Below are 14,826 nucleotides of genomic sequence, written 5' to 3'. Positions count from 1 at the left end.
AAGGTGCTTAGCGTAGCTTTACAGGCTATGGGAAAGGTCAAACGATGAAATGCAGGCGCCGCCAATTTCGGCTGATTTCATGAGCGAGACAGTTCAGTTCCTTCCAGCCTTGGTTTCTAAAGCTGGGACATTGGCTTCCAAACTGCGCTCTCACGGGGCTCTTTTCAGTCCTGACGTAGCGAGTCGAAATCAGGCGAAAGGAAGAAGTTCCATTCATACATTCACTTTTCCGAGCTACAGATGCGTCTTTCGGTGTCCAAGAAATACCAGCATTACTGCAAATCCGTTTTCGTGAATAATAGGGAAACTTCAATGCCGCCTTTCCATAAAGGTAGGGCTCCGACATATACCCATCCGGCGACGCCATTATTATAGGGTGACACGTGGCAGCCGCACTGGGTGGCAGCTGTCCAGAACTGCCGCGTGTGGCGACTGGGTGCGAGCAGCCCCGGTGATTTAATTCCCTGGCGGGCTCGGGAGATACACACTATAAGAGCGATACTAAAGTTTTGCAATGAACGGCCGCTTGCTGCCAGGTGTTCCGTCGATGCGGCAGAACCTGTGCACCTGATTCGAGTAACCCAACGGCGGAACGGTACCTTCTCCTGACGTGTATTCGACTTTGTCAGCTGCGTATGGCGCAGCAGGAGGAGCAGATACACTACACGAACAGTGAGTAATATTTCTTCCTCCACACAAGACACGGGGCGCGATTACTCAACAACCAGCTTGTGTTTCTCCCTCTTCCGGCTTGCTTAAAACCACGAGCACTCTGCTCGCAAAAAGGAAAATGGTGGGAGAAGATAAATCCGGGCCTCTATTTGCACGGCGTTAGTGAGAAACGCAGCATTTACTTCAAAGAATTGCCTAAATCTGCCTCGCAGGCTCGTGCAAGCCTCGCTATACAGACAATTTATTAATAACCATAACACCTTGGGTCAGCACGTGACAGAGAAGAACATGGGGATACCAAACAAAGCAGCAATGGGGCTTGTTGGCTGAACATTTTTGAGGAAGTGCGCGCTACACTAGGAAACGGGAAAACGAGGAAAAAAAAAACAGGGCGAACAGCGTAACAGCACAAGCGCGCTGAAATGGGGATATCATGTTGGCCGTAGCGACGAAGTGCGGATTGATCTCTGCCACCGAAAATTCTTTGACGCGAAGTAAAATCTTTTCAGTCGGCAGGCGTTTAGCCTTCGGCGGAATGCTGTACAAGCCGATACAGCCCGCGTGTCCGGCAGCCAAAGGTCAGAACCGCCACGGTGGCGGACATTCGAGGATAGCCAACCAATGACATGCGAGCATTTTCCTTTATACTCAACACCTCCTTAGCCCAAAGTGAGCACCTTCAAAAACGACTGACACCAGTCTCGTGTTCAGCTTTGTCGCGCGCCGACAGCCAGATATGAAACTTGTCTTCCGAGCCATCTGCGGCGCCGTAATCCAATGGACTTACGAAGTTGGCGCTCACGGGGAAAAATAGCGGGTAGCATAAAAAGTAATATCGTCCATTCGTGAGCGCAAGCAGAACTAGGAAAGTCCAAGATTGTTTTTTTTTTTTTTTTTTTTTTTCCGCCTTGTCTTGAAGAGCGCCTGTCTGCCTGAAGCCAGTAGACGGACATCCCTGAAACCTTCCTTCGCCGGAAAGGATGACCTTACCTAACACTGAGCTCCTAGATGCAGAACCCACTCTAACGGGCCAAGACTAAAGCAATTAACAAATTGTCTCCGGCCGAAGACGCGAGGATTGGGAAGCGTGCTTCGGCGCCTAAACCTCCGTTTTCCGGACAGAAAAAAAAAAAAAAAAAAGTCAAAACACGCCAGTGAGGCGGACAGATCGATGGAACCAAATGAAAAGGCAACAGGAAGAAAAAAAAAAAGGAATCCGCCCTGCAAAGTGCAAGTGATCCGCAACTCCCGTGCCTGCCGTAACTTTCGCTGGCGCAACTGCACTCGAACGCCCCTTTTCCTCCAGTCTTCTTTTCTTGCGGTGCCCGTCGTCTGTTCCTTCCTTGCTCCCTCCCACTCCTCCTCCTCCTCTAGCTGTCAAATTGGCAGCGGCTGCTGCCAGATTATGCAACGGTTCCATGCATTATGCAACGCCCGCAAGAGCCGGCTCTTTTTTTTGCCCCCCATTTATTTCATCCATATTACCTCGCTGTACAGCATTCGTGGTTCAGTGCGCTCCTGCAACTCCCCCGGGCTGGTGAAGCACTGCGACAATTTTGACAATTTTTGGACGGTAGAGGTAGCCGGGGATTAATTTATCCTCCGTGTTGCCCTGTTACTGCCGAGGAGGAAGCTATAAGGGTCGAAGCGTTGCTTAATAAAGACTTCACTATTCCTCCAGATTAATTACGCGAATGCATTACGAGCCCAGCCTGCAATGTAAAAAGAAAACAAATACGCGCTAATAAGGTCAAATAAAAGGGAGGTAGCGCTGCGAAACCCGAGAAAGTGCTGAAACTAATACTGAAAATAAACCCGTCCTATGAAATTTATCGGCCAATGCCTGGTATCAAGTTCCCATCTATAATCTACTAGCGGAAATGGAAATAATTCGGAGCTCAAATCACGGCACCGAATGCATCTAATCACTCTTACGCTTCGATTAGTTGCCTTCGGTTTCTATATTTAAGCTGTCCCCTCGGTTCGCACGTATTGGTTTCCGATAAAGATCGAATATTCCAGATTCGAGTGTTTCGAAAATCTTCGAAGTTTGGCCCGAAATCCCGTACGGATCTGATTTAAAGTTGGAATCAGTCTGCGTCTTCTTGGATCCAAATCCCGTAGGAATTGGTGACCCTATGCTGCAGTCCGGTACTGAAAAGCTCCGATTGCAAGTCCCCACTGGAACAGCGGCCGGCACCAGGTGCGCAAAAAAAAAAAAAAAAAGAGAGAGAGAGAGAGAGAGAGAGAGAGAGAGAGAGAGAGAGAGAGAGAGAGAGAGAGAGAGAGAGAGAGAGAGAGAGAGAGAGAGAGATGTCGGTTTCTTCACTTAACGATAGAGTATACAAGCGACTTGTCGGTAAGTCTAGAAGTTGTTCACGGATGCGGATTTATTTGTTTTTGTTTTTTTTCGCACTGCGATCTGACTTGGCCACCGAAGTATGGCGCCAATATAACAAACCATTTAGATGCGTCGGCAGACACTTCCGTGTGATGCGTATGTAAGCTTCCCAAAGTACACAGCCCTGATGAAACCCGGCCTACAGTATGAACACGACTGACGTCAGCGACCTTTGACGGCGGCCTAATAGTTGTTATTATACTTATGACCGGCCTATCATTTAAAACCGCATGGAGAAATCTTATCACACATTTAACCTTCGGGATTTTATTTTGATGTGTTTATGTGTTCAGCTTTAATTAGTTTGTCACACTGTCTTAATGTACGGTTCCAGATAAATCGGTGCTCATCCGCGCAGGCAGTCATCGCCACAGGACAGCTATCAGTAGAGCTAAGCAAGCGAAAATGACAGGGCTGACAAAGACTGGTCTGAAACTCACGAGTTTTTCCTCGCAACGCTATGCTCAGCTTTGTGGCTCGCGTCAAGACGGCTGGTTATCTTTTGACGCAAAAAAGAGCCCCGCATACAACAGCCCGTTCCGAACGACAGGGCGATTGCCGGGCGCACACTATGCATATAAAGCGCTCCTCCCAATTCTATCGTACGGGATTTCGGCGAACAATTTCGCGGCGCATATGGATCGAGGCACACAAGAGCGGCGGTGTTCAGCGACAAGTCATCAAGTCGCCGACTGAGGAAAGACAGAGGCGAAAGAAACGAGACAAGAGAGCAACTTGTTCCGCACGCTCTACAAAGCCTGCCCTCGCTCTGCGTTTAGTTTAAAAGCCAGCGAGAGTCTACGTTAGCGCGCTCCTTTGAAGTCTCGAGAACGTGACGTTCATGGGTTGTTCGGGAACGTTAGTCGCGGCGTCTCTCGGTTGACGGTCGCCGACGGCGCTAAAACGATCATAACGATTTGCGGCGGCGTCTGTATAACTTCGCAGACAAAAAAAAAAGTGAGCCACTTTATTGCGTCGTTTCGTGACTGTGCAACTTTTGACTGAAATTTATTAATTGGCTCTTTAAAATTGCGACGGAAAAGAAGCGATCGAGCTACCGAACGATACGAGGTTGCAGAACTTCGATCTTCGCGCGGCGTTTCATTTCCGTTTCGCGCGCGTCACGAACGGGAAGCGAGACCGGAAGTACGCGGGTGCCATCGCGTGAGCGGGGCACCGCTTTGCGTTGCCGTTGAACAAGACTGTTCTTGCAAGCAAAGCACGCAAAAAAATGTTCTCTTCTCTGAGAGGATTTCATTTTTCTTTCTTTCATCATTAACATTAACTGTGCCCTCCGACGGCTGGAGTTGATTTAATACTTCAATTATTCGCAAAAACGATTACCTCTCGATGGGAAAAAGAAAAGAAAAGAAAAAAAAAAAAAACGCCGCCACTTTGCTAAAAGGGCGTGGTTGACGAATTCGTTTTACTGCCCACGGACGGAAAATTTCACCTGTTTCGGGTGTTCGAATGTAGTACCAAAAACAAAAGTATAATGTATACGATATGGAGCGGGGAAAAGTGCGGTTCGGGGAGGACCGCAAACGCATTCCGCTTCCGACGGATGCGGGCGACCATGTTGATAACTGTGGGCCGTTTTTAAACTGTATATCTGTCTCTTTCCCTACTTCGTCATTTTTATTTACCTTTGAACTAGAACGCCCTGCAATAAAAGCGACTTTGAGCACCAAACTAAACTTTAAGGTTATTTCGCGATTTTTTTTTCTGAGAGTATGTCGGTAGTGCAAAATACTGCAAATCGAGCTGCGATAATTTCATCTTGCTTCGCATTTGCAAACCATGGTGACTGATTACGGAAAAAAAAAAAAAAAAGAAAAAACTCTTCGGAGTGCCCTGTGTTCCTCCAGACAAGTAACACCGGTATTACGAAGCGCTCTGTATAGCGAACGAAGGAACCCATGTTGAATTAGTCGTCCTCATTTCTTTGCCCGTTAGAAGGGATGGCTCTTTTAACCCATCGAGAGCATGCAGGAAGAAATATTCTCGTCATTTTTATTCCCTCTGAAAATAACGCGTTACTGGCTGCTTCACGGCTACCTAGAAACTGCGCTGGTTTGCGCCGCAGGTCATCTGAACAGCTCCAGAGCTACGTTTCTGCACAAAAGTCAACTGCCCTGCATTCATCTCTGCCGGCTCGTAAGGTAAATATGTGCACTTCAGCAGTAACCGCTTGCAGCAGCAACCCCTGTGGTATGTGTTCTTTCATGTCAAAGTAAGTCATGTGGCCGATATAACGAAGCCACGAAAGAGACAGATACCGGTTTGCTAAAACGAGATTCAATCTCGCCGATTTCCGTCTTCAGGGCATTGAGTATCAGGCAGTATAGTATAGTATGCACGTAAAACTGACGCTTCAGCTTTGGGACGGATGACCTCTTTGTAGATAAACTGCATCAACTGTAAGAAAAATAAAGCATTTTATTTGTTATTTTTCTCTCAAGAGCGGCCGAGATAAGGCAATGCCTGCACGATTGTGTTGTTCTACACGTCGCTTGCATAACGACGAAAAATTCCACCCCGCTAGCTTGAGACAAAAGAAACGAACAGCATTGTTCGCTCTTCTCCTCCACTGTATCTGATAATATAGCAGCAGGCTTTCTCCCCCTCCCTTATCCGATTCGTGTTTGCGAGTAACAGTCACGCACTTGACAAGGTGCGACGAACTACCGCCTCAAGAGAAAAATCACGCCACTTATTGCAACTAGGAGATGCTTACATATGGCGACGCTAACGTGTGCAATAAAGTAGCCACTCCCCTAAACAGTTCCGGTGAACATTTAACGGCGCTGTTGGAAATGGCAAGGACCGTATTCCAAAAAGCTTCCATTTGGGATCCCCTTGGTTGGGCAACGAAGCCGCTCTTATCATGCACCTACCGAACGCGATCATTAGCGACCGCATCTCAGCATTGGCTGCATATGGTGCACGTGCAGTGGTTAGCTTGTGCTGGCGGCGAATGAAGACGGGTATCCGCCTTCCCGTGATTTCTGTGACTGACCGCTCGCTGCTTTTATCTGATGCTGCCGTCCGACGAAATGGGCATCGTGGATTATATGGCTAGGTGAACATGCGCCGCCAAAGTAGACAGTCGCCAAGCGTTCGAAGATGTACGAGCTTCGTGTCGCGCGCCCAGATTGTTCGTTATCCGAGACGGCCTAACGAATACCGGTCATTGAGCAGTGACTCTGCATGCATTATTATTCTAGCGCATCAGCACTCGGGATATCAGTCCGACGATAATAGGCCATTGTTTTAGAGGCTCAAGCCATCTAGACTAGCGGAAACAAATAAAAGTAAATATTTCACAATTTCCCTGAGCCTGGGTTTCGAAACCGCGGCGTCGCAGAGAGATGACCTTAGCTGGCCGCTGCATCATAGCGGTCTTTTATAGCCGCAACCGGACACCTAAACTATGTCAGCGCACAAAATGTCCCAGTGGGATTGGCCACTATGTCCGTGTACCGCGAATGGCTGCCTTCCACCATCAGAGGACCTTTAAACACGAAATAACGCGGACGGAAGGAGCACGCAGCCCGCAAGCGCGACTTAAAAAACGTCCATCTCGATCTATATTTTTAACTCTATGTTACCTTTTTCATCAAGCAGTGACGCGCCGCCGGAGCAACGAGTGGAGCAGCGTTAATCTGGGTCAGACCTCCCAGACGCCCCAGCGCAGTCCCCGGTTGTTGGTGCTCCTACACGAGGTACTCGTTCAGGTCTATCTGTTGACGCGGCCGTCGCGAACCCCAACGGAGCGCACCCTCTCCCTTCATCAGCTGGCCTGGAAAAAGCGCACACGCGACTCAGATGAAGCACCAAGTAACTGCGCCTGCCACGAGACCACCAACTTTGAGCGAAACGTCTCCGAGAACTACGGCTCTAGGCAACGTGTTGAGGACAATAGTACACCAAGCCTGACGTGAGCATTATCGCGAAGTCCACGTGGGGCCGACTTCTCAAATGCGACGTAACACGGAGACCTCCTATCTGACGAGCAGTGCCGCGCTAAAGGCTACCTGGAAGCTGTTATAGGGCTATAGTATTTCCCTTTCACAGATATCCCACCCTAACCACACCCATTACATCTCGCTGCACCCGACCCCAAGTAAAACAGCTTCCGACTCCCTGAGCGACTTGTTTCTCCGACCACCTTGTAATAATAATAATAATAATAATAATAATAATAATAATAATAATAATAATAATAATAATAATTGGTTCACAGGAAGGGAAAGGCGCAGTATTTGTCACACTTGTGTCTGTGGACACCTGAACCGCGCCGTAATGGAAGGGAGGAGGGTGGGAATGAAAGTGGAAAGAGAGGCCGTAGTGGAGGGCTACGGAGTAATTTCGACCACCTGGGGATCTTAACGTGCGCTGACATCGCACAGCACACGGACCACCTTGTAGCAATTTCAGTTTTCCGCAAGAGAGTGCAAGAGGCCAGGTGAGTGCACTGTCTGAGGTTATCTTACACGTGTTCAGCCTACCAGCAATCGAATGCAAGGCGCCTGCAGATATGCTTCAGGAAATGCAGCAGACAAGAGTTCGGTTTCACCCGCAAACACCACGCCACTGCTCGGTTGCAAGCAAAACACGCTAACAAGTGGTACTCATAGCGTCCCACCGGCAACCGCACCAAAGCAATACTTTCGCGCTCTTAGTTCGCTCGGTTACATAGAATACAGAGGAGTAGAAAACATGCGACCTGTGCGCACCGCTGTTGCCACTAACGTGTTCTAGTGACGTTGGTTGCCACAGTGTGTTTCATTCGGTTACAATGAACTTTGGGTGTCGGCAATCGGTTTTCAAAGCAGCGACACGGAACGCTGCCCCTCTCAGCCAGACACCTCTATCTGTCCAATGCCAAAGCAGACACCGCTGTCCTTTGGACGTGGCCCGGATCAAAACGAACGCCACGACTCCACGCGCACTGCAATTGTCAGCGACTATTTCAATTCGCGGTCGGTTCAAAGTCCACCGCGTGACGCGACGATCACGAAAACAAGCCTGCAGTCTCCGGCTACCGGATCTCTCCCCCTCTCTCACGACGGAGGCCGGCCGAGCAGGTGAGACGTACACTCCCGGGGCGGCAAGCTTTCTGAACGTCCCGCTTTGCCGTGCCCACGCTCGCACCTCAAAACGCCCGCGCGGTTTCTTTCCAGACCGGCTCCCCATATCGCTCGCCGCTCAGGCCGCACTCTACCGGGCGACACAGAAGAGCATTTCTCCACCCGCGGCACCTTTCACGAACCACAGAGAAGACTTCTACGAAAAAGAGAACCGGAGGGGGCGCGCGTATACCTGGCAGAAAGACCTGGCCGCCCGCGGCGACTCTGCCGAAGGGCCGTGGGAATAAAGCCGTCCCGCGGTACGAGGCGCGAACTAAAAGCACGGGAGGGGAGGGAGGGACTAGGGGATGCAGCGGTCGAAACGCACTTGCGCGCACCGTCACACAAAAGGAAGCAGCAGCTACTCCTGCTCCGGCCAGCGGCACCCCCCAACCCGCCCAGGGGCAGGCTGCGCGGGCGACAAAAAAAGAAAGCCCGCTCGTGCACATTCCTCGGCGGCCACCTCCAACGGCCGCCACCTCCCTAAGAAAAAAAGCCGGCCAGAGAGATGGGAACGCAGGCGCGAAGTTGTAAGCGGAGCGATTGCTGCCGGTGAGGAGCGTGCCACCGACCGACCATATGGCCGAGCGCGCGCGATCAAACGCACCACGGGCCGACTCCAAACAATCGAAGCCAGTTGCGCAAGGCCACGACAAGAAAAGAAAAAGAAAAAAAGATCGACCACATGCACAGCCCGCGCGACTCACCGGAGGTGGGAGAAGCGGCGAGCACCGGGGTCCACCTGTGGTCCCCGCCTCCGAGCGTCGAAGATAGCAGGTCCCGCGCCGCGCTGCAGCCGTTGGCGTCGGACGTCGACGACGCCGCGCTGGTTTCAGCGGCGGAGCAGACGACCGCGGAAGAGACGGCGACGAGCACGCCGCACGCGATGAGCGGCAGTATTCCGAACGGGCGCGCCATCGCTGGACGCCGGCACCTGGCAGTGATGAGGAGGTCCCGTTGTCGTGCCCGCATCGTTGTCGTAGGCGAGCACATCTCGCGCACCGTCCACAACAAACACCGGCCGTCGCAGGATCCAAACACTACTGGAACGTCGCTGCCGCTGAGACGAACACTGCCGGCGAGCACAGAGAAACTGCCGGCGAACCGGTTTAGGGGCTCCCTCTTGGTGCCGCCGTTGTCGGAGGTGAGGCATGCGGCGCCCTCCAACGGTCGCCGCGAGAGGGTTGAGGAGAAGCGCTCCTCCTCGTGGCAAGCGCGCGTGCTCTGGTCGGGTCAATATCCCGGAGGACAACCAAATCCGGCCGGCCCGTTTCTTTCCGCCCTCCTCGCAACGTTTCCACGGTATGCAGGTGGGAGAGAGATGTAAGGAGCGGCGCAGCTGTTTCATTCATGCTTTCCAGAGTCGAAATTCGCCGGGCGTTTCTCCAGAAGTCGGCGCGGTCGCCTCCGGTGACCTATACACGAAGCATGCGGGCCTTCCTCGAGTGACACCGCGGGCTCTCGTTGTTCCTTTAAACTAAGGTTAGAGTGTAGCGAAAGATGCGCTACTCGAGGACTGTCGTGAGTACAAGTCGGCCTCGCGCTTCAGATACGGCGCAGGCTCTTTCCCGCTCGTAGCGCGTACGGTGTTGCGTGGGACGATTAGCGCGGGCGCGGTCGACGCTCGGTCGGTGGCGTGGGCGCGCCGCCGGCGCGATGTGCGCTACGCCGGGCTGGAAACCGGGACGGGATGTTGCGCTCTCGTCGCCGAGAGATCGAAAACGTGGCAGCGGTGGTGCAAGGACGTGTCCTTGTTTGGTCGCAGCTGTCGCGCACTCGACGCTTATTCTGGATTGCCACGTTAGAGACCCCGAGCGAGCAGGTGTCGCCTGGTCAATCTAAATGCCGTCCCGCGATACGTGACCTTGTAGCGGGTCATGCGCGGTCGCGGGCCTCCGCAAACGCTCAGGTCGTGGACACCTGGTGCTGCCGAGTGGCTTAAGTACCACAGCGGTCAACGTGACTTTGAAATTGACCACTTACGCTGGCAGCGGTTCCGCGGTATTATATTTCGAACAGAACAGCTCAGCTTTGCTTGAGTGTTGCATATCCAATAGGCTTGCATAGTAATAAAAAATATAAACGGCCGAACATTATCGAAAATGGGTTGTACAAGTCTAAACTTGCAATTTGATGAAAAAGAATCAGCCGAACCAAGCCAGCTGGCACCCAGGAGCAGAAACTGCAGCTTGGGCCCGGTGGCTTGGGCCTGCAAGAGAAACAAATTGGCTGTAGTAAGACGGACTTGACACGCACTGCTGCAAGCAGCGTCTGTGACAGGTTAAAGTGAAAAGTTTGGGCAGATCAATAAAAATTGTTTGCTGAAAATCTTGTGCAGACCACTGTAAAATTAACAATATATTTGTTTGTTTGTTCATCTCTGTTAAACAAAGCCGGGGCGAAAGCTAAAGGCTACAGTGCCTGACAAAGGCTTTCGCTTCGGATGGCGTTCAGGGGGCAGATTAAGGAACGTTTTCTAACAGCATTCAAGAGGAGCATTTTAAGACATGAACAACTCGAAAATTGGGCCCGAGTGCCACTACTGGAGCGAACGGCGCTAGTGTCGACCTAGGGTAAAAAATGGAATAACATGACTCCCCTTACTGCTGCTGAAGCAGACGCTCGATTTAATTTGTCCGTTTTAAAAGCTAATAGTCGCGTTTATTTCTGTAGTTTTGGTTGATAAAGAGTGCCAGCTTTGCACTTTTGGATCTTGCATCATTACTGAGGCTGCTGAAGTTATTTAAGCTGTTGCTACGGTCCGTTACTGCTCTGTACCTGGACGTAAGCGAGGGAACCCGCCCAAGCTCCCATTGCTACCCGAAATAAGCTCGCAGAATTCTCCTTCCTTAATTAAAATTTGAATGGGCAAATCAGCGAGTGATCATTCTCATGATGTGCGCTGCAGACATTTCAGCGAGCGACATTTTGTCCGTAGAGTAAGTTCGGTGAGCGGCAGAAGAAACGGCGCGCGCGTTTTAATTGGCGCTTATCACTTGTGAATTATAACGATACTATTGCCGGAAGGATGGAAAAGATGCTGGCTTCTTCATGGAGCAGTACCCTCCCCAAAAAATGAGGGATCGTGCGAAGGCCAGAAGGTTTCAAATACACGGAAGTTTCACTGAAGTGAACTACAAGATTCTGCCGCCTCGGGCAGCGGTATGCATGGTGAGTTGTCTCAGGCAGCACCTCTAGTACTGTAGCAATTTCAAATGACAGAGTCCGGGAATAAACTAAAGATAGAGCATTGCATATGCATGTTGGGATATGCTGATCGAGATATGCGTAAAAAAAAAAAAAGAAAAAGCACTACTGTGCGCGGGGAAAACAAATTAACCAAGAGTGCCAATGACGGTAGTCAGTGCGCAAGAATTCGCTGCGTGGGACACACGTCTACACTTGCTAAAAAATTAATCCATGTCATCCCCGCAGCCAAATTGCTTACTCTACTACGTTCAAGGGAGCAGGCGAACGGTGCCGCTCCCGCCGGCGCTTTGCGAAGGCGCTCAACATCTGTCAGGCTCCTGACAGTCCTCTGCTCTTGCACAGGAATCCCATTACTTGTACACTGACTGCTTGCACCATACTGGTTGTGTGGTAGCTTCAGTTTTTTTTTTTTTTTTCCTTATCCCAATAGCAGAAATGCTGCAGCCGGCGCGCGTCGTCGTAGCAAGAACACTCGCCAACTTCGATAACTCTAATTCGGTGAAGTGCTTTTTTGCCGAATGACTGGGTCTCATACCTCAAAATAAGTTTATACAGGCCCAGCCCGAGGTGTATATTAGGTAAATAAATGAACGTAATGCTAACGCATAACTGAACTGCCTAGAAAAGCATCCTACAGCAGCCGTTCAACGTGTGTTATCCCACTTACTTCGTAATGCGAGCGCTTCCGAGAGGTGGCGCCACGGTATGTCCTCGCGCCCAATACAGCAATTTGGTCTGAAGAATCAGTCACTGCATGGCTAACATTATGAAGAGAAATAAACCTACTGCATAGGCGGAGTAAAGAAGATTAATTTGACATAACATTCCTGGTTGCTTTGCAATAAACAAACATCAATTAAAGAAACAATGAAACACAGCTATAGGTGATATTAATACAACAGTTTATGGTGCTTAGTGACACAGTATATGCAGAACACCAGTAAAAACAAAATTAAAGAGCGCATGCATCTTTAGCTAGAGAAAATGAGTCAAACAATATATATAAATGTACAAATGTGATGTCATGCTTAAGAAAAAGGGCTTTAAGAAACTTTGGAGACAAGTTTGTTAAAATTTACTAGCGCATCGATACGATTCATGAAAAACAGCATCTGGTGGTCCATATGTTGTCAGCTGTAGTTTGTTCTTGTGGCAGCTGTCCTTTTGGTCCTCTGCGAAGAGAATGCTGCGAACTTGGCTATGTATCTTTGTATAGCTTGTTGTTCTTGGTGTGCTGTAAGAGCTTAATAATTGCACCGGTTTGCTTTGATTACTAAGTGTTTTGAAAAGAGCGGATGTGTTGGCAAAATATAAGGCTTGCCACAAAAGTTTTCAAATATTCTGTGTTTCTTTCTGCAATAAGATCAACTTCTTATAATTTGGGGTGTTGTGGTTCCCCGGACCGGTTCATAGTAAGAAGACCGAGAGTAGAAGAGGGTGTAGTACGAAATTTTTTCTTCAACCAAAGGAGAACTAGATCTTTTATCTTATCATCATCATCATCATCATCATCATCATCATCATCATCAGCCTGACTATACCCACTGCAGGGCGAAGGCCTCTCCCATATTTCTCCACTTAACCCGGTTCTGTGCTAGCTGCACCCATTTGACCCCTGCGAACTTCTTAACCTCATCCGCCCACCTTTCTGCCGCCCCCGGCTACGCTTTCCTTCCCTTGGTCTTATAGGGTCCTTTTATCTTATAGAGACAATCAACTACTTGGCCTACAGGGCACCGTTTAGTTATCTAACCGCCACCGGCTTGAGTGACAAACTGTGACTGTGGTTCACGTCCCTGTTCTCTTCCCCTCTTTAATCCCCTTTTCCCCAGTGTAGTGTAGCCAATCGGATGCCTTCCTGGTTAACATCCCTGCCTGTACTCCTCCTCCCTATCGATCTGTCTATAACTCCTTGGCTCAAATCTCTTGCTAGATAGCTAGCATGAGTGTTTCAATGTTACAAGAACAGATATGGATATATGGCGTTTTTACAACATATAGGCATATTTATTGGTCCAAGGATTACATATTCGGTTTTGTTCGTTTTTGACATTAGTTTAATAATATCAGGCACAAGGATAGTAAGCTGATGCAGTTATTCGCCGTGTCCTGAAGTGAAGTGACTGATATGCCTGAAGAAAAAAAAAGGTATTGATGTTATCTGCGTACATAATTTTGGTGAACTTGTTGCGCTGGAGATATCATTTATGAATGAGTTGAACCATATCGGTCCAAAACTTACACCTTGCGGTACGCCATTCACTATTTTTAATATTGACAAATATGCCCTATTTAATGCAACATGGAGCGATAAGTTAGATAATTTCTGATCAAGTCCAATGCAACACCTCGTATACCGAAGCCGCGAATCTTCATTAATATTATTCCATGATCTCCCCGAAATATACCTGCTGTATCGTCAAGTCAGGCACACACAACAAGCGCGGGGAGTGAAAAGCGAAGTTTATTTGGCGTTCACCGTAGACAACTCTTTGGTGGCGCTCGTGTTGCATCCTGGTTGCCGGCTCAACTACTGCAAAGTAAGCCAACTACCTATACATCATCGTTCCTTTGAAGCTACTCTCAACACAAAGAACACAAAATAACTACTACGGGATTTCTTGACGGAGAAACTCGACAACCTGCTGCATTCCCTTGCAGGCCACTGACAGCTGCGTTTTACCAACATGTCGAGCTCTTCCAAAGCGGCGCTTTGTGCCTCACTCATTTCCAACACGACAATGGCAAAAGGTTCACCTGTACCCCGGTATCAATTTTTAACTCAACTCCGATACCTCCTACCTTCGCTGGTGCAAGCTGCTCAGACTCTGCCTCCACGCCGTGGCTGCTTACCTCCAGAATGTCAAACTCGTCCTCAGTTGTTTGCTCCTCGTAAACTTCGTGCATGGTTTATCGTGTGCAACACGGTGCAAAATGACCTTTTTTTCTGTGTTTGTGGCCCTCCACCTGCTGCCGGGCAAGCTGGCCCCTTGTGAACATAGACACACTTATCGCAGCGTTGTCTAGTCACCACTCGTGGCTGCGTCCCTTGTTTCCTGGACCCCCGGTTCACGGTGTGAATTGCTCTTGTTCGTTATACAGTTTACTCAGCTTGGTCGTTAACTCGCCCGTCTTGCACATGTCGACCGCTTTCTCGGGGGTTAAGTCCTGTCGCAGCAGCCTTTGTCGGAGGTTCTCACTTGCGGTCCCATATACGATTTGGTCTCGAATCATGGAATCTGCCAGACTGCCGAATCCTCATGCGTGGGCTTTCAGCAGCAGATCCCGGTAAAACTGCTAGAACGACTCACCCTCAGTCTGTTCTCACATGCGAAAGACAAAACACTCGGAGGTCTTATTTTGCTTCGGCGAACAGTAGACAAGGAACTTGCTCAGCATCGTTTCGAAGGT

The 14,826-nt window shown here is 49.6% G+C and overlaps 1 protein-coding gene across 1 annotated transcript in view; it reads right to left on the bottom strand.

Annotated features, from left to right (window-relative positions):
* The window catches only part of LOC146200574 (glypican-5-like), a 116,405-nt gene extending 102,083 nt beyond the window's left edge, over nt 1–14,322 (bottom strand). Inside the window, exons 1-2 of the mRNA XM_084592397.1 lie at nt 14,218–14,322; nt 8,913–9,429 (exon numbers count right to left, since the gene is read on the bottom strand). Of these exons, the coding sequence (XP_084448523.1) occupies nt 8,913–9,429; nt 14,218–14,322 (622 nt within the window). The remainder of the gene's footprint in view (nt 1–8,912; nt 9,430–14,217) is intronic.
* Between the last annotated feature and the right edge of the window lie 504 nt (nt 14,323–14,826).

This window comes from Amblyomma maculatum, chromosome 2 (genome assembly GCF_055883805.1).
Source record: "Amblyomma maculatum isolate TAMU_Amacu chromosome 2, ASM5588380v1, whole genome shotgun sequence".
NCBI lineage: Eukaryota > Metazoa > Arthropoda > Arachnida > Ixodida > Ixodidae > Amblyomma > Amblyomma maculatum.
The sequence above is the reverse complement of the archived record's forward strand: the minus strand, read 5'-3'. Positions and strand labels throughout refer to the sequence as shown.